At 41.3% G+C, this 22,597-nt stretch overlaps 1 protein-coding gene across 4 annotated transcripts in view; it reads right to left on the reverse strand.

The window, feature by feature from the left end:
- The window catches only part of LOC124035686 (tyrosine-protein kinase Fes/Fps-like), a 48,853-nt gene extending 43,303 nt beyond the window's left edge, over positions 1-5,550 (reverse strand). The window contains exons 1-3 of one of the 4 annotated variants that reach the window (XM_046349272.1): positions 5,356-5,550; positions 3,454-3,683; positions 2,283-2,456 (exon numbers count right to left, since the gene is read on the reverse strand). In XM_046349272.1, the coding sequence (XP_046205228.1) occupies positions 2,283-2,456; positions 3,454-3,678 (399 nt within the window). In that variant the 5' untranslated portion in view covers positions 3,679-3,683; positions 5,356-5,550. Of the gene's footprint in view, positions 1-2,282; positions 2,457-3,453; positions 3,772-5,355 lie in introns of all 4 variants that reach the window. The other 3 variants (XM_046349271.1, XM_046349273.1, XM_046349270.1) reach the window with 3 other exon arrangements.
- Positions 5,551-22,597: the final 17,047 nt, after the last annotated feature.

Consider the following 22,597-nt stretch of genomic DNA (forward strand, 5'->3'; position numbering starts at 1 on the left):
ACTATTGTCATATTAAAGTCCCTGATGGCTTTTGTTCATCAAAATGCATTTGCTATGCAAGAGCAATTCTCAATTAGACAACAATGGCCAAACTCAGTTACAGCCCATTGGCTTTCATTTCAACTGAGTGCTGTCTGTTAATGAAGTTACAATAACTGTGCAGCTCTGCATCTCAAAGAGGAGCGCCTGCTGCATATTCACACTGGTGAAAAGGAAATGCATTAAATTCACACATTTGTGATTCATTTAACTACTTCAAGCCCAAAGTTTAAATGGCTTTCTTTGCAACCTATGCCATGATCTTCATATTAAGCACATCATATTTCAGAGATTAGGTGACCATCTGTTTTGACTGTTTGTTTCAGGTGATAACAGTATTCCTACATAAGGTCTTTCGGGCAACAAAACACCTTTATAATAGTAATATTAATAGTCTTACAGTAATAGCCCTTTGTGTTACAGGATCTTTGATCATTGTTATTTGTACATTTCCTGTTTGACAAGATCAGTGGCAAAAGGCTCTACATAGAGATGTATACTGTCTCTAAAATAGAGTGGTAACCACAGAAACCATCAGAACTCATAACAAACAAACCAAATACAGTATGAGCTAAAGTGGCTAGGGAAAGTATTCACCCCCTTGGCATTTTTCCTATTTTGTTGCCTTACAACCTGGAATTAGAATTGTTTTTTGGGGGGTTTGTATCATTTGATTTACACAGCATACCAATTTGAAGATGCAAAATATGTTTTTATTGTGAAACAAACACGAAATAACACACAAAAAACAGATAACTTGGTGTACAGCAATCTTTAAATCATACTACAGTTTCTCAATTGGATTGAGGTCTGGGATTTGACTAGGCCATTCCAAAACATTTACATTTCCCTTAAACCACTCGAGTGTTGCTTTAGCAGGTTTCCCTCAAGAATATTCCTGTATTTAGCACCATCCATCATTCCTTCAATTCTGACCAGTTTCCCAGTCCCTGCGGATGAAAAACATTCCCACAGCATGATGCTGCCACCACCATACTTTATTGTGGGGATGATTGTTCTCGGGGTGATGAGAGGTGTTGGGTTTGTGCCAGACATAGCGTTATCCTTGATGGCCAAAAAGCTCAATTTTAGTCTCATCTGACCAGAGTACCTTCTTCCATATGTTTGCGGCGTCTCCCACATGCCCTTTGGCGAACACCAAACCTGTTTGCTTCTTTTTTTTCTTTAAGCAATGGATTTTTTCTGGCCACTCTTCCATAAAGCCCAGCTCTGTGGAGTGTACGGCTTAAAGTGGTCCTATGGACAGATACTACAATCTCCGCTGTGGAGCTTTGCAGCTCCTTCAGGGTTATCTTTGGTCTCTTTGTTGCCTCTCGGTAATGCCCTCCTTGCCTGGTCCGTGTGTTTTGGTGGGCGGCCCTCTCTTGGCAGGTTTGTTATGGTGCCATATTCTTTCCATTTTTTATTAATGGATTTAATGGTGCTCCGTGGGATGTTCAAAGTTTCAGATATTTTTTATAACCCAACCCTGATCTGTACTTCTTCACAATTTTGTCCCTGACCTGTTTGGAGAGCTCCTTGGTCTTCATGGTGACGCTTGCTTGGTGGTGCCCCTTGCTTAGTGGTGGTGCGGGCTCTGAGGCCTTTAAGAACAAGTGTATATATACTGAGATCATGTGACACTTAAATCAAGTCCACCTGTGTACAATCTAACTAATTATGTGACTTCTGAAGGTAATTGGTTGCACCAGCTCTTATTTAGGGACTTCATAGCAAAGGGGGTGAATACAAATGCACGCACCACTTTTCAGTTGTAATTGTTTTTTTTGTTTTTTTTTAAACAAGTCATTTTTTTCACTTCACCAATTTGGACTATTTTGTGTATGTCCATTACCTGAAATCCCCTCCAAAATCTATTTAAATTACAGGATGTAATGCAACAAAATAGGAAACACGCCAAGGGTGATGAATACTTTTGCAAGGCACTGTACAAACAAGACTCAGAAATAACACCACTCTCAGTAAATTTGTGTGATGTTTTCAACACTGTAGGCTACTGCATATTTCTCCAGCACAAGCATATAGCTGAAAGCCAGCATGTGAAAGTGGAAGCTACTTCCCACTTTGAAAGCAAACTGACAATGTGTTTGGTGGAGGACTACAAAGTCCCTGGTAATATTTATCAGGGCAAATTGAGTTTTACAGAGTGATATGTTCATCTGTTTGTGTGTGTGTGTGTGTATGTGTGTGTGTATCTTTGTAGTTGTGTGTGTGTGTCTGACCCTGCTGAGCTCCTGGCTGAGCTGGCTCCACTGCTCTGCGTAGGTCTTCCTGAGCTGCTGCTTGTCTCTGATCAGCAGGGTCAGTTTGCTGAGAGGCCCAACTTGCAGGTCTTCAGACTGCCGCCGCATCACACGACTCAAACTCTCCGTCTGAGCCACCAGCACACCCCACGACTGAAAGAGGAAGGAGGCCAGAGAGAGAGAGAGAGACTGAATTAATAAAGAGAATACTCTGCGTATCGCCATCTACTGATCAAACGTAATGCTCAATCATCAATACTGTTGAAATGTCAAGTCCACTTTGCAGCTGGGGGTGGATGTGGTCTAATGTCTAAACCAATGATCTTGCTAAAACCCACTGATATAGTGTAGGGGTCATCCCATTTGATTTCAATCACTGAATGAAAGTTCCCATTCATATTTGCCCATGGTCAGAAAGTGGTCAGAAAATTGACTTTTTGGACCGGAATGCCAAAATATTTAGGAGATGTGTTCAAAGTCGACCCATTTTGCCTACCCCACCCTACAATGAGGCATACTATACATGCCTTAATCACTGGAAAAGATAAACGGTTGAGTTTGACATAATAAAAAAATGTAAACAGGGTTGTCAAACCCTTTAACATCAATTACCTACAAACAAGTAAATTACGCTGTTTTTTTGTTTTGGCTTATGTTGTAGCTTAGACCCTATTTTACAGAATCTGAGATGTTTATATTGTGCCCGCCATCGGTCGAGACGCAGTATACTTTTGAATACAGGGTGGATGTCATTTCAATTATATGGACATATCCCAGACCACTGCCATTTAGATGGTACATCATTGAACAAAGATGGCCACTGATCCACCCACCGTGGAATGTCGACTTAGGAATGGCTATTCTTTTATCTATATTCAATAGGTTTCATATGGAAGATTGACAGTATCATTTAAAACAACTGTCACTATCAAACCCAAGCGTTTATATTTTCCAGTGATGAAGACATGGATGTCTCATGTTGGGGTGAGGTATGCAAAATGGGTCAACACTGAGCACTTCTATCTTCTAAATATTTTGGCATTCAGGTCCAAAAAGTTACTTTCTGACCACTTCTATGATGGGCAAATATGTATAAAAAGTTTAATTCAAAACAAAAGATGTCAATCAAATGGAAGGACCCGTAAAAAACCTGGTTGAGCTGGCTGATGTAGTCCAGTCCTCCCCCAGGCTGGGGCCCCTCCAGTTTCTCAACCATGGCAGCCATCTGGTGCAGCTGAACAGAGAACTCCCGGTCGCTCTTGGACCGCTGGCTCATCCACTTCTTCATCACTTCCATCAGACGCAGCTCCGAGTCCTGCAGCCGCATCAGGGCCGCATGGGCCTGGGGACACCACAGGTCCTCCCCAAACCCCATCAGATCTGCACCCAGAGGAGTGGGATCCCAGTCAAACTGTAGACAGTAGACACTGGAGTGGATTTGAGTGAATGAACCACACACGTGACCTGGCTAATAAGGTGCAGGAAGATGAAAAGAAAAACTAAATGAGAATGCATGGGATTTATCCTCTCAGTCTAGACTCTAGACTCTAGACTCTGGACTTTGGGTGTACTTTCTTTACCGGACTGTAGAGTCATTTGAATTAGTTCAACTTAGTGAGGCCAAGGTGTTTAAATAATAATTTCAAGACTACACAACTGGTTATTTAAACAAGTTGTATTTGTGTAACTAAGCAAATGTGGCATGTGGAGGGTTTCACTTCTGGGTGATTTATTTCAAAGGGAGAAAACAGTTAGGCAGCACTTCCTCTTGAAATACAGAAGTGCTGAGAAGTGTGACATGGCTCTAAACTGTTTTTTTCATTTTAGTATAATTTTACTAAGTGAGTTATTAATAACTCACTTAGTAAAATTATACTATTACAGAGAAAAACATTCAAATAAGTTGGACTTGAGGCTTAACATAATGCAGCCTACTGTGGAACTCTGGCATCATCCATAACCACTCTCCTTTACCAAGATAATCCATCCACCTGATGGCCAAGGACAAAAAAGGCCACTCTAAAATGTACTGTTTTGTCACACAACCCAATGCCACAGATCTCTTGAATTGAGGGAGCGTGCAATTGGCATGCTGACTGCAGGAATGCAGGTTTGCTGATGTCAAAGTGTCAGAGTGCCCCAAGGTGGCGGTGGGGTTATGGTATGGGCAGGCATTAGCTATGAACAACAAACACAAATGCATTTTATTGATGGAAAATTTGAATGCACAGAGATATGGTGACGATGTGATTCATCCGCTGCCATCACCTCATGTTTCAGCATGATAATGTATGTCACCATGTCGCAAGGATCTGTACACAATTACTGGAAGCTGAAAATGTCCCAGTTCTTCTGTGGCTTGCATACTCACCAGACATGTTACCGAATAGAGCACATTTGGGATGCTTTGGAGAAACATGTATGACAGCATGTTCCAGTTCAAGCCAATATCCAGCAACTTCACAAAGCTATTGAAGAGGAGTGGGACAACATTCCACAGGCCACAATCAACAGCCTGATCAACTCTATTTGAAGGAGATGTATCCCACTGCATGAGGCAAATTATGGTCCCACCAGATACGGTCTGGTTTACTGATCCATGCCCCTTCTTTTTTTATGGTATATGTGACCAAGAGATGCATATCTGTACTCCCAGTCATGTGAAATCCATAGATTAGGGCCTAATTTATTTATTTCAATTTACTGATTTCCTTATATTAACTGTTACTCAGTAAAATCTTTGAAATTATTGAACGTTGAATCTATACATTGGTTCTGCGTACATACAGCAGGGATGAGTAATATGTTGACGAAACCTACAACTGAACATGTAAACGCGCCCTGATGATAAATTTACCTTGATCGAAATTCGATTACACAAAATCCTTTATCTAACTACATAGGTGATATGTGCATGTGTAGCTTGCTGTTGAATCAGATATAAATTGTATCATTATCAATAGCCCATGTAGGCTATCATTAAGAGTTAAATAATAGTATACTGTAGTGTAGTGTACTATGAGTTTACGTTGTCCGAAAAAAATATTCTCACCTCAGGTTATTGCAAGCAGTCCACTCCTAAATTTCAAGGATTTATAGCATATGTAAGGCTATGACGATTCTTATCGAGGAGGCATTAATTGTGCGGACAGAAACTGTTACAGTGAGTTAGTACTGATATCCCTGGTCTGGCTCCGCGACCATACTCGCATCAGAAACATAAAAGCAGGAAGCGAACGCTGTCCTACCACAGTGGGACTGACTGGGGAGGTGAGTGACTGCGTCCCGGAAGGCTTGGTACAGCACAGTTCAAGAACATAACATCTCATTAACTGGGTGGATAAACGGGGACAATAATTGAGGTAAGCAGGTGACTAAGTTGGAACGCATCATTAGCTTGAGCAGCGGTTGACCTACAGCACTTGCCCAAGTGACACTCATGATCTAAAATGATACTTTCTGAAAATGCTGTAGAACACCTGCCTACAGCACAATGGAATATATTAGTATGAAATGTACATGCATAAGAATGCACCATAAATATAAATTAAAGGAATTGTTAATGACCACAGTATGAGTCATAATACCCATAAAACCTAGTGGGCAAACGGGGAAATTGTTCTAATAGTTTTCCTCCATTCACTTTCCCATAGGGAATTTCGTGTAGGTTTACCCTGGCGTGACGTTTTGATAACAGTGTAAATCTCTCTAGGAAAAGGTGACTTCTTTGTTGTATTTCAGGTGAAGAGACATTGCTGACAAGCCAGGGCCCATATTCACAAAGAGTACTGATTTTAAGTTTACATTGACAAGGGGGAGGTCCTAGATCATTATCCCTACTGTGAGACGCTTTGGGGATATGGGCCCTGGAAGAAAGCTGATGCCCAATACCTTGCACAACAGGACTCTAGAGCCAGGGGAAGGTAACCCTCTTCCTGAGAGGTGCCAAGATGGCGGCTTGAACAGACGCTTTTTTTACCGAGCTCCGTACCAAACTTCAGAAAGATTGTGAAAAAAAAGTTTACAGTCATTACTATTTTTATTTCATTTATTTCGGCATGTACATGCAAAGTCGTGACAAAAAAAGAAAGGAAGAAGTTAGCCGTTCTATTGCTAATCAACAAGAGAGAAACGTGCCATAACTAGGCTTGGCCTATGGATAATATCATGCTTTCGAATGCTGTTGAAGATGACGAATTCCCCTCTTTACCGGTTACTCCGTGCAAACCTCCAACCTCCAAAAAACCCAACATGAACTCTGACATCGTGGCTACCCTCTCCTTACTCATCAAGTCCAGGTGTGACGCCAACCATGGTTATCGAAGGATTGAAAAAGACTGGAGTTTGCATAAGGTGAAATCAAGGATGTGAAAACGAGAGTGGCAAAAGTTGAAAAAAATGTGGAAAGGGTGGAAAAGAATAACAATGTCTACCATAGACGTCTCACTGATCTGAAACAATACACAAGAAAATGGAACCTGAGACTCTACGGCTTGACAGAGGTGGAGAATGAAGATGTGCGAGGAGAGGCTATCCGTATCTGCCAAGAAGTTTTGCCTGCAGAGAAGAACTAAGTTTGTGATACCATCGACGTTGGTGCATCGCCTCGGCAAGAAGCAACAGCAAAACGATTCAAGACCCAGGGGTATCATCATCCTATTCACTACCAGATTCTACAGGGATGCTGTCTGGAAAGCTGCTCGGAAGAACGCCTTCCTTCAGAGCCATGGTATGCGTTTCGCCGAGCATCTCAGCCCGGAAGACATAGAAAGAAGGAACAAGTTGTGGCCAACGATCAAGATACGAAATGAGGGGAGGCTCCATCAACGGTTCAGAAATCCACATTCCTCCCTAAAATCTCACCAGAAGGAACAGGTTGATGGTTTCAGCCATGGTATTCTCATTTTCCTTATGTTGTTTACCTAACACGCATCAGGTGACTATTTTTTCAGGAATACTCAGGTACCTCAATTTATTAGTTTGTTCTTGTATGACCAGAAGACCTATTTTGTTTACAAACTTACGAAGAAGATTGAAAGTTGTATTTATTTTTTATGTATACAGTAACTAAGATAGTGTTTTAAAGGGCATACAGGTCTGCTCTGACTTTACACGGTTATTGCTCGATTTAGTTATTAATACTTATTTCCAAAAAAAGGTCTTAGGAACGTTTATATGTAAAAAAAAAAAGTATTTTTTATGATCAGTTTTCATATGTACTTAAAATAGTAGGTACCGGCCGAAAGATCATTCACTTGGAGTAACAAAACAGGTTCCAGACAATCCAGTATAGATTTTTGGCTTATATCCATATGTATTGATAGTGAGTGTGTTACTAGAAATATTTGTACTACTTCCCTCACAGACCATAGGGCTATTTGCATTGATATCAAAATATTTACACCTGATACGAACCTTGGTAGAGCATCCTACTGGAAGCTAAATAGCTCATTATTAAATAATGATATAGTTAAATTTGAGGTTAAAGATCTGCTCTCACAGTTTTGGGAAAGGGCTTGTGAAGAAAAATCTTATTGCAAGAACTGGGAGCTTTTTAAATTTGAGGTGTCCAAATACCTTAGAAAATATGGTAGTAATCTTGCTAAGACCAGAAGAGCTGAGGAGGAAAGGTGATCATTCAGATGACTTCCCTTTCTCAGAGGTCCCCAGCCGACCTCTTGGGGGAGGAGAAGATGGAACTGATTGAGTTACAAAATAAACTGGATAATATATATAAATTAAAATCAGAAGGAGCCTTTATTAGATCTAGGAAAAAACGGGTTGAGGGAGAACAGAATTCATCCTATTTCTTTAGACTTGAGAAATTTCACTCTAAAAATAACACTATCCATAAGTTAAACATTGATGGTGTTATTACAGATGACCAAAAATTAATCGCTAAATAATGTAGCAATTTTTACAGAAAATGATATAGCTCTACGTACTGTCAGGAATCCACAGATGTTTTTTAACTCACTAAATAATGTTCACTCTATCAGTGATATAGAATCTAAACAGTGTGATGAACCCATCAAAGTTGAAGAGATTAGAGTCTATCAAACATCTAAAGAACAATAAATCACCAGGTGTTGATGGAATTACATCATAATTTTACAAATTATTTTCTGAACAAGTAGCTCCCTTCCAATTTGAAGTCTTTTTAGAGAGTATTAAAAATAATGTTCTCCCTCCTACAATGAGTCAGGGGTTAATAACACTGATACTTAAGCCTAAAAAAGAAGTGCTGCTCATCGATAACTGGCGTCCAATTTGTCTTCTTAATAATGACTATAAGATATTAGCCTTACTACTTGCAAAAAGAATTGAAGAAGTCCTGGATGCAATCATTGATGAAACACAGTTTGGCTTCATGAGGAACAGACATATTTCTAACAATGTCAGACTAGTATTAGACATACTTGACTACTCAGACCTAATAACCGAGGATAGCTTCATATTATTTTGATTTTTATAAAGCATTTGACACAGTAGAGCATCAGTTTCTCTTCCACTCCCTTGAGAGACTTGGCTTTGAGGATTTTTTCTGTAAGGCTATTAAGACTCTTTATGCAAATGGTAACAGCTCTATCAAATTGAAATATGGCACCTCACCTAGATTTGAGTTAAAGAGAGGAATTAGGCAAGGTTGTCCTATCTCTCCGTACCTGTTTTTATTAATCACCCAACTCCTTGCAAATTCTTTAAATAATAGTCCTGTACAAGGTATTTCCATAGCTGGTAAAGAAATTATTATAAGCCAGCTGGCTGACGATACTACACTTTTTCTGAAAGACCCTAACCAAATTCCCATATCGATACAATCCTTTTTCAAAGCGTCTGGTCTATATCTTAACATGAATAAGTGTGAACTCATAGCTGTCAAAGATTGTGTGACACCTTCATATTATGGTATTCCAGTAAAAGAAGAACTTACATATTTAGGCATAACCATTACAAAGGATCAGAAGTCTAGAGGCTTACTAAATTTTAACCCTCTTATTAAAAAAACCCAGAAGAAACTAAATCAATGGCGACAGAGGGACTTATCTTTAAAAGGTAGAGTCCTAATAACCAAGGCTGAAGGTATCTCTAGACTAACATATGGTGCTCCTATCTTTATATCTTGACAGTAAAATAAGCAAGGAGATAGACAAGATGCTTTTCAACTTTCTTTGGAGAAACCGTACCCATTATATTAGGAACACTGTTGTAATGAACACTTATGAGAATGGTGGACTGAATTTTCTGGGTTTTACTACTTTAAATAATACTTTTAAGATCAATTGGATAAAACAATTCCTAAGAAGACCCACTTCTATCTTGAATTTTATTCCTCATCATGTCTTCTCTACTTTTGGTGACCTTAACTTCATCGGACCAAAACGCAGCGTCGGACCGGACCAAAACATCGGACCAAAACACAGCGTGTAGATTGTGATCCATGTTTAATCAAACAAACATAAACACGAAATAACACAAACACTACAAAACAATAAACGTATTGAAAACCGAAACAGCCTATACTTGTCAACTAACACAGCGACAGGAACAAAGACGCTAAGGACAATCACCCACGACAAACTCAAAGAATATGGCTGCCTAAATATGGTTCCCAATCAGAGACAACGATAAACACCTGCCTCTGATTGAGAACCACTCCAGACAGCCATAGACGTTGTTAGATCACCCCACTAGCTACAATCCCAATATATACACACCAAAACCCCAAGACAAAACACACCACAATACAAAAACCCCATGCCACACCCTGGCCTGACCCAATACATTACATTTACATTACATTTAAGTCATTTAGCAGACGCTCTTATCCAGAGCGACTTACAAATTGGTGCATTCACCTTATGACATCCAGTGGAACAGTCACTTTACAATAGTGCATCTAAAGAGAGAGACCGGGCAGGCACCGTGTTATGCAGTGGTGCGCACGGTGTCCCCTGTGCGGGTGCATCGAGCCAGGTAAGGTTGTGCAGGCTTGGTGCTCAAGAGCTCCAGTGCGCCTGCACGGTCCGGTCTATCCAGTACCACCTCCACACCCCAGCCCTCCGGTAGCAGCTCCCCGCACCAGGCTTCCTGTGCGTGTCCTCGGTCCAGTACCACCAGTGCCAGCACCACGCATCAGGCCTCCAGTGCGCCTCGCCTCTCCAGCGCTGTCGGAGCAATACATAAAGATAAACACAAAATACTTCGACCAGGGCGTGACAGAACCCCCCCCCCTAGGTGCGGACTCCCGAACACACCTCAAAACAATAGGGAGGGTCCGGGTGGGCGTCTGTCCATGGTGGCGGCTCCGGCGCGGGACGTGGACCCCACTCAGTCAATGTCTTAATCCCCTCTCCTCGCGTCCCTGGATAGTCCACCCTCGCCGCCGACCATGGCCTAGTAGTCCTCACCCAGAACCCCACTGGACTGAGGAGCAGATCGGGACTGAGGCAGCTCGGGACTGAGGGAAAGCTCGGGAGTGAGAGAAAGCTCGGGAGTGAGAGAAAGCTCGGGAGTGAGAGAAAGCTCAGGAGTGAGAGGAAGCTCAGGCAGGTAGATAGATCTACCAGATCCTGGCTGGCTGGCGGATCCTGGCTGACTGGCGGATCCTGGCCGACTGGCAGATCCTGGCCGACTGGCAGATCCTGGCCGACTGGCAGATCCTGGCCGACTGGCAGATCCTGGCCGACTGGCGGATCTGGAAGAGTCTGGTTGACTGGCAGATCTGGAAGAGTCTGGTTGACTGGCAGATCTGGAAGAGTCTGGTTGACTGGCAGATCTGGAAGAGTCTGGTTGACTGGCAGACCTGGAAGAGTCTGGTTGACTGGCAGACCTGGAAGAGTCTGGTTGACTGGCAGACCTGGAAGAGTCTGGTTGACTGGCAGACCTGGAAGAGTCTGGTTGACTGGCAGACCTGGAAGAGTCTGGCTGACTGGCGGATCTGGAAGCGTCTTGCAGACTGACAGCTCCTTGCAGACTGACAGCTCCTTGCAGACTAGCAGCTCCTTGCAGACTGACAGCTCCTTGCAGACTGACAGCTCCTTGCAGACTGACAGCGCTGGCTGCTCCATGTAGACTGACAGCTCCTTGCAGACTGACAGCTCTGGCTGCTCCATGCAGACTGACAGCTCCTTGCAGACTGACAGCTCTGGCTGCTCCATGCAGACTGACAGCTCTGGCTGCTTCATGCAGACTGACAGCTCTGGCTGCTTCATGCAGACTGACAGCTCTGGCTGCTCCATGCAGGCTGGCAGCTCTGGCTGCTCCATGCAGGCTAGCAGCTCTGGCTGCTCCATGCAGGCTGGCAGCTCTGGCTGCTCCATGCAGGCTGGCAGCTCTGGCTGCTCCATGCAGGCTGACAGCTCTGGCTGCTCCATGCAGGCTGGCAGCTCAGGCTGCGCTGAACAGGCAGGAGACTCCAGCAGCGCTGTAGAGGAGGAAGGCTCTGGCTGCGCTGAACAGGCGGGAGATTCCGGCAGCGCAGGAGAGGAGAAAGGCTCCAGCAGCGCTGAACAAGCAGGAGACTCCGGCAGTGCTGAACAAGCTGGAGACTCCGGCAGCGCTGGAGAGGCGAGGCGCACTGGAGGCCTGATGCGTGGTGCTGGCACTGGTGGTACTGGACCGAGGACACGCACAGGAAGCCTGGTGCGGGGAGCTGCTACCGGAGGGCTGGGGTGTGGAGGTGGTACTGGATAGACCGGACCGTGCAGGCGCACTGGAGCTCTTGAGCACCAAGCCTGCACAACCTTACCTGGCTCGATGCCCACTCTAGCCCGGCCGATACGAGGAGCTGGAATATACCGCACCGGGCTATGCACCCGCACAGGGGACACCGTGCGCACCACTGCATAACACGGTGCCTGCCCGGTCTCTCTAGCCCCCCGGTAAGCACAGGGAGTTTGCGCAGGTCTCCTACCTGGCGTAGCCCTACTCCCTGTGAGACCCCCCCACCCCAATACATTTTTGGGGCTGACTCTCGGGCTTCCTTGCCAACCGTGTTCCCTCATATCGCCGGCTCCTCTCTCCGGCTGCCTCTGCTCTCCTCGCTGCCTCCACCTGTTCCCATGGAAGGCGATCCCTTCCCGCCAGGATCTCCTCCCATATGTAGCAACCCTTGCCATCCAATATATCGTCCCATGTCCAATCCTCATTGCGCCACTGTTGCTGCCTTTGTTGCTTCTCCTGTGGCTCCTGCCTGTTGATACGCTGCTTGGTCCCTTTGTGGTGGGTGATTCTGTAACGGTATTCTAGGTGTGGTGAAGGAGAGTCGGACCAAAACGCAGCGTGTAGATTGCGATCCATGTTTAATCAAACAAACGTAAACACGAAATAACACAAACACTACAAAACAATAAACGTATTGAAAACCGAAACAGCCTATACTTGTCAACTAACACAGCGACAGGAACAAAGACACTAAGGATAATCACCCACGACAAACTCAAAGAATATGGCTGCCTAAATATGGTTCCCAATCAGAGACAACGATAAACACCTGCCTCTGATTGAGAACCACTCCAGACAGCCATAGACTTTGCTAGATCACCCCACTAGCTACAATCCCAATATATACACACCAAAACCCCAAGACAAAACACACCACAATACAAAAACCCCATGCCACACCCTGGCCTGACCCAATACATAAAGATAAACACAAAATACTTCGACCAGGGCGTGACAATGTTGTTTTGCAATTATAATATTGACAAAGTTCCAGTGAAACTTGCTGCTTTTCATCGGCAGGTTTTCTTGTCATGGTCCTTAATTTATAAACACAATTTTTCTCCACACAGATATTATATATGGAATAATCGGGATATATTGTATAAAAATACCTCTTTGTTTTTAGAATATTGGTTCTGAAATAATATCCTATTGGTGAGACAACTGGTAAATGCAGAGGGTCTTTTACTCAGTTATAAAGAACTCTCATCACTTTACAAGGTCCCTGTAACACCTAAAGATTTTGCAATTGTTTTAGTTGCCATTCCCTCAGATGTTGCAATGTTATTCAGGAATGTGTCAAGACCTGACCCTCAGAGCCTACCTTCTGTTGACCCTGTTGACTCATCAGTAGGAAAGATTTGTTTCTCTTTTGGTCCATTCAACAACAGAGCGATACGATTCTTGTTTCAGCAGGATGTTGTGTCTATACCTTATGTCATGCCTTATTGGAATGGATTTATTGATAATATCTGTTGGAAAAAAGTTTGGATGTTGCCACAAACAACATACTTATTTAACAAAATTAAGGAAGTTTCCTTTAAAATTATTCATAAATATTATCCTGCCAACCACTATATGAAGAAGTTTAAGGAAAACATCAACTCAAATTGCTCCTTTTGTAATGACCACCCAGAAACAGTGTTGCATCTTTTTTGGCATTGTATGCATGTAAGAAAACTGTGGCAAGACATCAGTAGGTTTATCATTGAACACATTTATGAAGATTTTACACTATTGTGGAGAGATGTACTGTTTGGATTCTTTACATACAATAGAAATAAGCTGAAAATTTTTATGTAATTAATTCAATTATTCTTTTGGCCAAATTGAATATACACAAATGTAAATTTACAAACAGAAAACCACATGTTCGTACCCTACAAAAAAAAAATTTGAACTGTATTTTAAGACGGTTAAATGCTCTACTAACAAAAAAGCTGTTAGAATATGCATGTCCCTTAAGGTCCTTGTGTAATTGTAATGTGATATTGTACCCCCTAGCTCGATTGTCCATTGTTTTAATCTATGTATGCTTGTGTTCCCTCATGTGCTTTATGTATTGATTTGTTGTTTAAAAAAAATTTAAGGGGGAAAAAGGCAACCCTCTTCCTGGAGTGCCGTACCAGAGTTGTGTTCAGTTCATTTACATTACATTTAAGTCATTTAGCAGACGCTCTTATCCAGAGCGACTTCACTTGAACGTTTGCAACAGTTTGTACTGAACACGTTTTCCCAAAACATTTTTGAACAGACTGAGATACGTTTGTGCCGTTCAGTGGGTGTGGCTTGAAGCAATGAGTGACATACTTAAATGTCAGCGGTGCGTTTTGAACCCACAACCAAACCCCTCCCTGTTTTTCAACTGGTCGTTCCGTAGAGCTCAGTTCCATTTAACACAGCCCTGATCAACTGGGCTATTTGATCACTTCAGTGATTGCCTAAATTCAATACAACTGGTCTTCCAGGTTGGTTAAATTGAAAACATGAATGCCTATGAACTGAATATTGTATGTCAATTTCCATATATCGGTGACACTAACAAAAAGGTTAAATTGTTCAGCAACATGTGCAGTAAATGCTAACATGGCTTTGGTGATGAAAGGTACATCATCCATTTATTGTCATCTCCCTATCAGGTCACTGCATGCTGTGACATGGACCTGGATGGTGACATCTTCAAGCTGCCTGGCTGAAAACTGACCTTCAATGGTACCAAAAGCAGGGCCTTATGTGGGAGTACAGCAACAGTCTCTCTCTCCATGCTGTTAACATGTATTGTATGTAAATTCATACAAACAGTTATGGACGCAATCACTGACTTACAGTTGAAGTCGGAAGTTTACATACACTTAGGTTGGAGTCATTAACTCGTTTTTCAGCCACTCCACAAATTTCTTGATAACAAACTATAGTTTTGGTAAGTCAGTTAGGACATCGACTTTGTGCATGACAAAAGTAATTTTCCCAACAATTGTTTACAGACAGAGTTTTAATGACTCCAACCTAAGTGTATGTAAACTTCCAACTTCAACTGTATATATTGCACACTGTTGTTTGTGTACTGTAAAATCACATGGAGTAACGTACATTTTTCATAGTTTTAAATTTCAGTAGCTCCTTGGTCACGTCAATTACACACCTAAGAAGCGTGCAATGGATATACACCCATATTGCATAACCTCTAGTTAATATTACATTAATATTAGTTTGACAATTAGGAGGTTCAGTCCCTTTTCTTTAATATTTATCTATAATAATTGGTAGTTATAAGTACTTATTTATCTTATAATATCTACTTTCATCGTTAATATCAACCATAAAGGAAAATGCCAAAGTATGAGAGTCATGCTATTAGTTGTCCAAAGCAGGGATGGAGAGGGAGCTAGTGAGGTAGGCTGCAGTGGGTTTGATGAACAATACATATACTGATCATTTAACCACAGTAATGGTGGCCAGTAAATCAATGAATAAAAATGTAATAACAAATTGTAGACCTTTAATATTTTCCAACATGCCAACAGAAACTTTATTAAGTACAAAACATTTCAGTGTTAACTTTCTCTTTATCCCTGGTTGATGTACATTTCAGAGCCTCTTCCGTGTGGATGGGGTATAGCATACATTTTCAACAACAGACTGCACTTCCAGAATGTGTTCTTTACTCTGTTGAACTCTTGTCTTCATTCCTTGGCACAGAACATGGAACCACCGTTGACATGCAAAACATTCAATCTAAAACAAAACAAAGCGGAACACGTTATAAATAATATCAAATATCAAAGCAGTATGACGAATTAGCCATCCATTGTGTTATATCATAAATTGTCTTACAGCCTAAATTACAGGCACTGAACCATTTACAGGAGAATAATAAAAGTGGCATATAGGATCCAACCCTATCACAGAGTGAATAAATGTAGAGCGTTTGTAGACTAAGATTTTTTTTAAATGAAGTGACAGTTTCATCAGTACGTGCTTAAAGAAAGTCATATCACAAAGATCACAGATGACAGTGCCCACCAAGTCCATGACAATAGAGAATGAATTGTAAGCACCAAAGTGTCTTGGAACTCCCTCTCCCGGATCCGGGAGAATTGTCATCAACTGACACTAATTAGCATAATGCAACGGACAAAAAATATCACTAGAAAATATTCAGAGTCATGAAATCACAAGTGAAATATATTGAAAAACAGCTTAGCCTTTTGTTAATCACCCTGTCATCTCAGATTTTGAAATTATGCTTTACAGCCAAAGCAAGACAAGCATTTGTGTAAGTGTATCGATAGCATAGCATTATGCCTAGCTAGCAGCAGGCAGCTTGGTCACGAAAATCAGAAAAGCAATCAAATTAAATCGTTTACCTTTGATGAGCTTTGGATGTTTTCACTCACGAGACTCCCAGTTAGACAGCAAATGTTCATTTTGTTCCATAAAGATTATTTTTATAGCCGAAACACCTCCGTTTGTACTTCACGTTTGGTTGAGAAATCCACCGGAAACTGCGGTCACGACAACGCCGGAAAATATTCCAAATTAGATCCATAATATCGACAGAAACATTGCAAACGTTTTTTATAATCAATCCTCAAGGTGTTTTTCAAATATCTATTTGATAATATATCAACCGGGACAGGTGGCTTCTTAGTAGGAAAGAGAGAAACAATGGCCGCATTTGTCTTTTACGCACAAACACTCTTGAGAGCCTCCAGCTGACCACTGACGCAATGTTGTCGTTCAGGCTCATTTTTCAAAATAAAAGCCCGAAACTATGTATTGTGACAGACACATTAGGGAAGCCATAGAAAAATGAATCTGGTTGATATCTCATTCACTGCTCAATAAGGGACGCATAGGAACGCAGAGCTTTCTAAATAAGAGTCTCTTCCTGATTGGATTTTTCTCAGGCTTTCGCCTGCAATATCAGTTCTGTTATACTCACAGACAATATTTTACAGTTTTGGAAACTTTAGAGTGTTTTCTATCCTAAGCTGTCAATTATATGCATATTCTAGCATCTTGTCCTGACAAAATAGCCCGTTTACTTTGGGAACGTTATTTTTCCAAAAATGAAAATAGTGCCCCTTAGTGTTTGTCAAAATAATATCTGAAAATATCAGTTGTTGAACATAATAAGTATATTTGCAGTAGCAATTTATGATATATGCAGTTGAGGAATATTCCATGTACCAACACTACATGTAGGACAAACATAAGATATTCCCACATACAGTATACACATACATAAGGCATTTTTCAGCTCTGATTTTACCACTCAGAATCCAGAATGGATGTGACAATGGGGCAGCACAGGATGTAATACACCCTTACAACAATCTACTTCTTGATCTTCTTATCTGGTAAACTGCTACTTTGTGTCAAGAAAAGAGCCCCAATTAGGGGTTCATGTACTCCAGTAAAAAAAGGGCTGGTTTAGATTAAAAACTATTGCCCTGTGCCCCCGTTCATAGGGGCATGAGAGACTAGTCAGTGGTAGAATTGAGTTGGCACTTTATTGGCCAAAACTCCCACAAGGTTGAGGTTACTCATGGACAGTAATTAGTATAAGAGCGTCTGCTAAATGACTTAAATGTAAATGTATTTGTATTTTGTTGCATTGACGCATTGCGTCCAAGAATAGAATCCAAACTGTTAGGAAATATTTGTTCCCATAAATACACTTTAGTCAGACTGCCAGACTGTGTAAAAACTTCATGATGGGGCCGGCAAAGGAGTTCCCATTGACTAAACCCCACAGAGCCAATCAGGAGAGAATACATACAGGTCAACGGTGCCAATTGAAAGTCAAGGGGTGTGTCTGTGCCTTTTGGATTAATCTCTCTTTACAGAGAACCCCTGTGGTTCAAGTCTGCTCTGCGCATGTCTGAAAGTGACAGCCAGCAGCCAAGAGAGTTTATCACAGTATGTCATAACAAGGTATTACACTTATGAATGTATGTAAAATGCTAATATGTATTAGATCCAGTACAATGGAATAACTAAGACCTGAATTTGAATGCAGCGTGTTCCGATTCCTCCTTCTCTTTCTGTCCTGCAAGGTCAACCAAAAACACTTGGCCTGATGGTTCATGCAGATACTGGGGAAGCAATATAGAAATGTGTTGATCACTTAAATGATTTCACTATTAAATCACCCATATCACAACCCTCATACCTCTTCACAAAAATGTACCTAAATCAATCTTGGAAAAAGGATTAGACTCACAATGAACTTCCAGTAGTTCTGGTTCACATTCAAGAAACTCATGACAGCATTGTAGTTACCGAAGTTCACCTGAAATAAATAATTTCACATGCTTGCCACTAAGACCCCCAAAAATGTATCAATAGTTAATCCTTTAAAATTCCACAAATAATTAAGCATAAACTAAAATACATAGACATTTCAGAGAATATTGGTTGGTTAGAAGGATTGTTAATCAAGATTTAAAACATTCATTTGCCTTTGTTTTTATTTGTCTAATATGTTCTGGCTACATGCAATTTAATGGGTCAAAAAAGTGTGTTATTGCTGACAATACTGTATTTACGTGATGACACATCTTCACTATTTACTTTAAAGTGGCAGAATAAGGGCCATAAATATTCAAGTGTACGTCATCAGAAACATTCAACTCCAATTCCAGTTTCTTGCCTTGTTCAGGGGCAGAACGACTGATTTTTACCTTGTCAGCTTGGGGATTCTATCTTGCAACCTAACCACTAGGCTACCTGCCGCCCCTAATCTAATGTACTTCTATGTTCATCCTTCATACTGTATGAATTTTTTCCCCAAGATATGTTGAGAATTGTGATTGAAAAAAATGCTCATTATCATGTTATGACTAGTATTTATTACCTCACCCACAATCCATTTATGGGGCTGCAGAGTTTTAAACTGAGAATGATGAAGAAGGAAAGAGACTTTGTAGACCTCACAACAGCAACCACCACCTCGCAATTGTTTCTTCGCCACAGAGCTGTTACCTGCAATATGCAAATTAAACACATTTAGAAGACTTATTGTCCGCTTAAACAAGAACTGAAAACAAACTATCACAATCCTTTAACATTTGGGGGGGGAAAAACATACCTGGCCTGCAGCCTCGTTGTCTTGGAGTGATGTTGCCTCAACCCTGCTTTCATATTTCTTGTGGTGTGCCTTCCCTGCTGGGTTCTTTTTACCCTTCTTCTTTGGCTCAAGTAATTGTCTGGGAGGCTGGAAATACTTTGACCTGGACTTGTGAGGTGAGTATTTTCTTTATCTCTTGGCCCACTGCTCCTCTTCCTGGTCCAACAACTTGTTGCGGTAGGGGGATTTAGTGAACAGTGATTCTGGCAGGTCATGTTTTATTATGTGCTCCCTATACCTTCCTTAGAGGGGGGCATGCATTTTCAAAATGAATTCAGCTGGACGGAGGAATTTCTTATTTTGCAAAATGGAATGCTTCAGGATCCAAAACCACTGTTCCACATAGCAGTTGGTGTCCCGTGACTTCACTGGTTGCAATGTTGTGTTGGTCACATTACAATATCTTGTAAGGTCACCCAGCAGTATCCCACTCCATATGGGGGAAAACGGCCATGTAAGTTTCCATTAGAACATTGATTATTCCAGGGCAGAAAACTATTTTCAGGCCCTGTCTATGTCTCCTGCAGAAGCCTCTGCGAATGTTTAAGAACTGACATAAATTCACATGTGAAGGGAGATTGTCCACATATTGTTTTATTTTTTGCTGACATGACAGTTAATGAAAAAGTGCAATCTCTCATCACGTCCTCCACTTTCACCTTCTCGGACTTCAATACTCTCATCTAAATGCTTTTGTGATTCATCCACAAGATTACTTTTATGTTGTGGTTTCAAAAGCACACACTTGTCTAAAGGCATTGAGTGCCTTGAAGAAAGAGGTGCTGTTGAGCAACAAGGCAAACCAAAAAGTTTCAAACTCTTTGAGCCCATTGTCATTTGTTTTCTTCCCAAATCCCCGGGCAACAGCCTTAAGGATCTGGGCAGAGCACAGATGGAGCACTGTGAAGTCTTCGCAATCTTCTTTTTCCTCCAAGGAAACTCTGCTGTGGGCTCTGTTTAGATCAGAAGTGATGCTCTCTTTGTTAAATGAGAGCAATACACTTCCAATCAGTGCCCAGCTGAAATCAGCCTCCACCTGTCTCATCTTGCAGCTTGTCATTTGTGAGACCTTGCATACTGTTTCCATTAACCAAAAGGTTATTGTTGGGATGGAGTGCTGAACACTAATCATCTCAGATACGGGGAGCGGGGGTTTATCCTTGCCCATTCCGGGCTGAACCAGAGCATAGTACAGAACTCTTTTACTTTGATTGCTAATCTTAGACACAATCTCACCAGTGGCATCAAGATGAAGAGACATCCTCAGATGTTCAACTAGGATCTTCAAACCCTCTTCTGTGAACAAGTGAATGCCAAACGGCTCGACTTGGAGGTGCTGCATGTATCCAGATGTAGTAGCTGAAGTTGTGGCACACTCCTTCAAAACCTTTTGTGCTCTTTCTGATTTCAGCCCCAATCACTTTGAGAATATCTTTTGAAGGGCTTCTTGTAATGTTGCCTGCCAAAATCTCTTCTGTACGTGTGTTTTTCTAACTGTCTGTAGTGCTAGCTGCGGACACCTTTTTGTGTTGCCTTTGCTACTGCACTTCTGATATATCTTACAGGCCTAAATCTTCTCTCACTTCGTTAGTGTGTCACCTCACCAAATCTGAATACCATTATTTGACATATTTGCAATATTTTCTAGGCCTTTTTTGTCGTTTAAACATGTATTTCGCTTTACACGACTGAAAGGTGCAGGTGGCCGAGGTACAGAAGTAAGGTGAGGCTTTTTTCCGGATGTGACTAGCTTTGATTTGCTGGTATTTGAATGCCAAGATGCAGCATGGATTGACCTTATTAAATTCAGAATAAAGCACATCTGTCCATGGCTGTTGTACATTTGAGGAAGCCTGGTAAAGGCTCTATTTTCTTCCACCTGTCCATCTTAATAGAAATGTCAAATGACTTTGCCCCCTGGTCTGGTCATTCTTTTAGCATCACTCACTTATTCTGTCCCTGTCTCTGGAGTACTCTTCATCACGTTGTGCTTGTATGTCATCTTTCCTGTCCTCCAGAACCTCTGGAGGAATGATCTAGTTGCTGTCGACTGAATTTCTGGCCATCATCAATATTTCCCTTTCCATTGTCATCTTTATTTGCCAGTTTTTTTAGAGTTTCTAATGTGTTGTTAACTCCATCGTTTTCTTTTTGTGGTATGTTTTCCGTAAAGACATTAATACTTAGTGACGAATTATGTCGATAGCTTTTTGTATTTCTGAGTGACGTAAAGGTATCAAAATATAAGTTGATCACTGCACAGGAAAACAACTAGTTACAACGTGTAATTGTGGTGTGAATGTTATACATGTTCGTGTTACACAAAATATGTGGGAATTTATTTTTCCAGCTAGAAATAGTAGGCCATGCATCAAATAACTATTTTCACCAGAGAAAGGAACCCTCAAATGTACTATTGCATTTTGTAAGTTGTCTGCAGGTGGCTTGTTGTGAATGCACTCAAATATCAAGTCATTGTCAGGTTATGTAAACTGAGTGCTACTGAGTGCTAATAATCACAGTAGAAGGATTTGTCTTAATGTACAGTGTATGAAAGTGATGCTATGAAAATTATTATTTCACATTATCAAGCTCACTCCGACTGACAAATCACTGCCTATTACTGTGATTAAAAAGAGCATATGAAACATTGTTTTTCATGAGGCCTACCTGTGCAACTTCCTTTAAGTACCTCTGTCCGAACACCAAATTAATTACAATGTCGTCTTTTCAATAAGGGCTGTGAAAGGCAGACTGGACTTGAGGCAAAGAGCTGGGTGACAAATAAAAATATTAAACAAACTTTAAAGTATGCTTTAGACTAACAACAACCAGCTTAGTGACAACAACCAGCTTAGTGACAACATGACAACTAATATCACAGTACCATGCAGCTGTATGCGCCAACGACAAAGGACAGTTACACGTATTTCCAAACAAAAGTGGACAAAAACATGACAATAACTATTACAAACAACAGCAAGTATTGCATGCAGTGCCTAAGGTTGACCAGTGTACAAGCAAACAACTGTATTCACTATTTTAGAGGCCACCCTCAGGCAAATGAGTCCGGTACATCTGGATCAGAACCAGGTTATTCTCCAGTGCTGTGACCCTCATAAAAACAAAGTCCTGAAAATAGTGATGACTCTGCCACTACAACAGCATCCTCCTCTACTGTCCATATCCCACAGCTGACTTAACATTTACCATTGCACTGAGCTGTAGTATTTCTTCATACATCTGTGAAAGTATTTTTTACAGCTCCCAACAAGAGTTTTATGTTGCAAAGTCAAAATAAACAGAACTAGTTAGTAGAATACGTTTATGTACCAGGGAAAACAAGGCTTTGACTTTCCAGTCACACAAAAAGCTTAGTCTTTGATATTTCAACATAGTATGGACAAAAACGCTTTTAGACCTACATGCTAAG

Source organism: Oncorhynchus gorbuscha, linkage group LG05, assembly GCF_021184085.1.
Source record: "Oncorhynchus gorbuscha isolate QuinsamMale2020 ecotype Even-year linkage group LG05, OgorEven_v1.0, whole genome shotgun sequence".
Classification (NCBI taxonomy): Eukaryota; Metazoa; Chordata; class Actinopteri; order Salmoniformes; family Salmonidae; genus Oncorhynchus; species Oncorhynchus gorbuscha.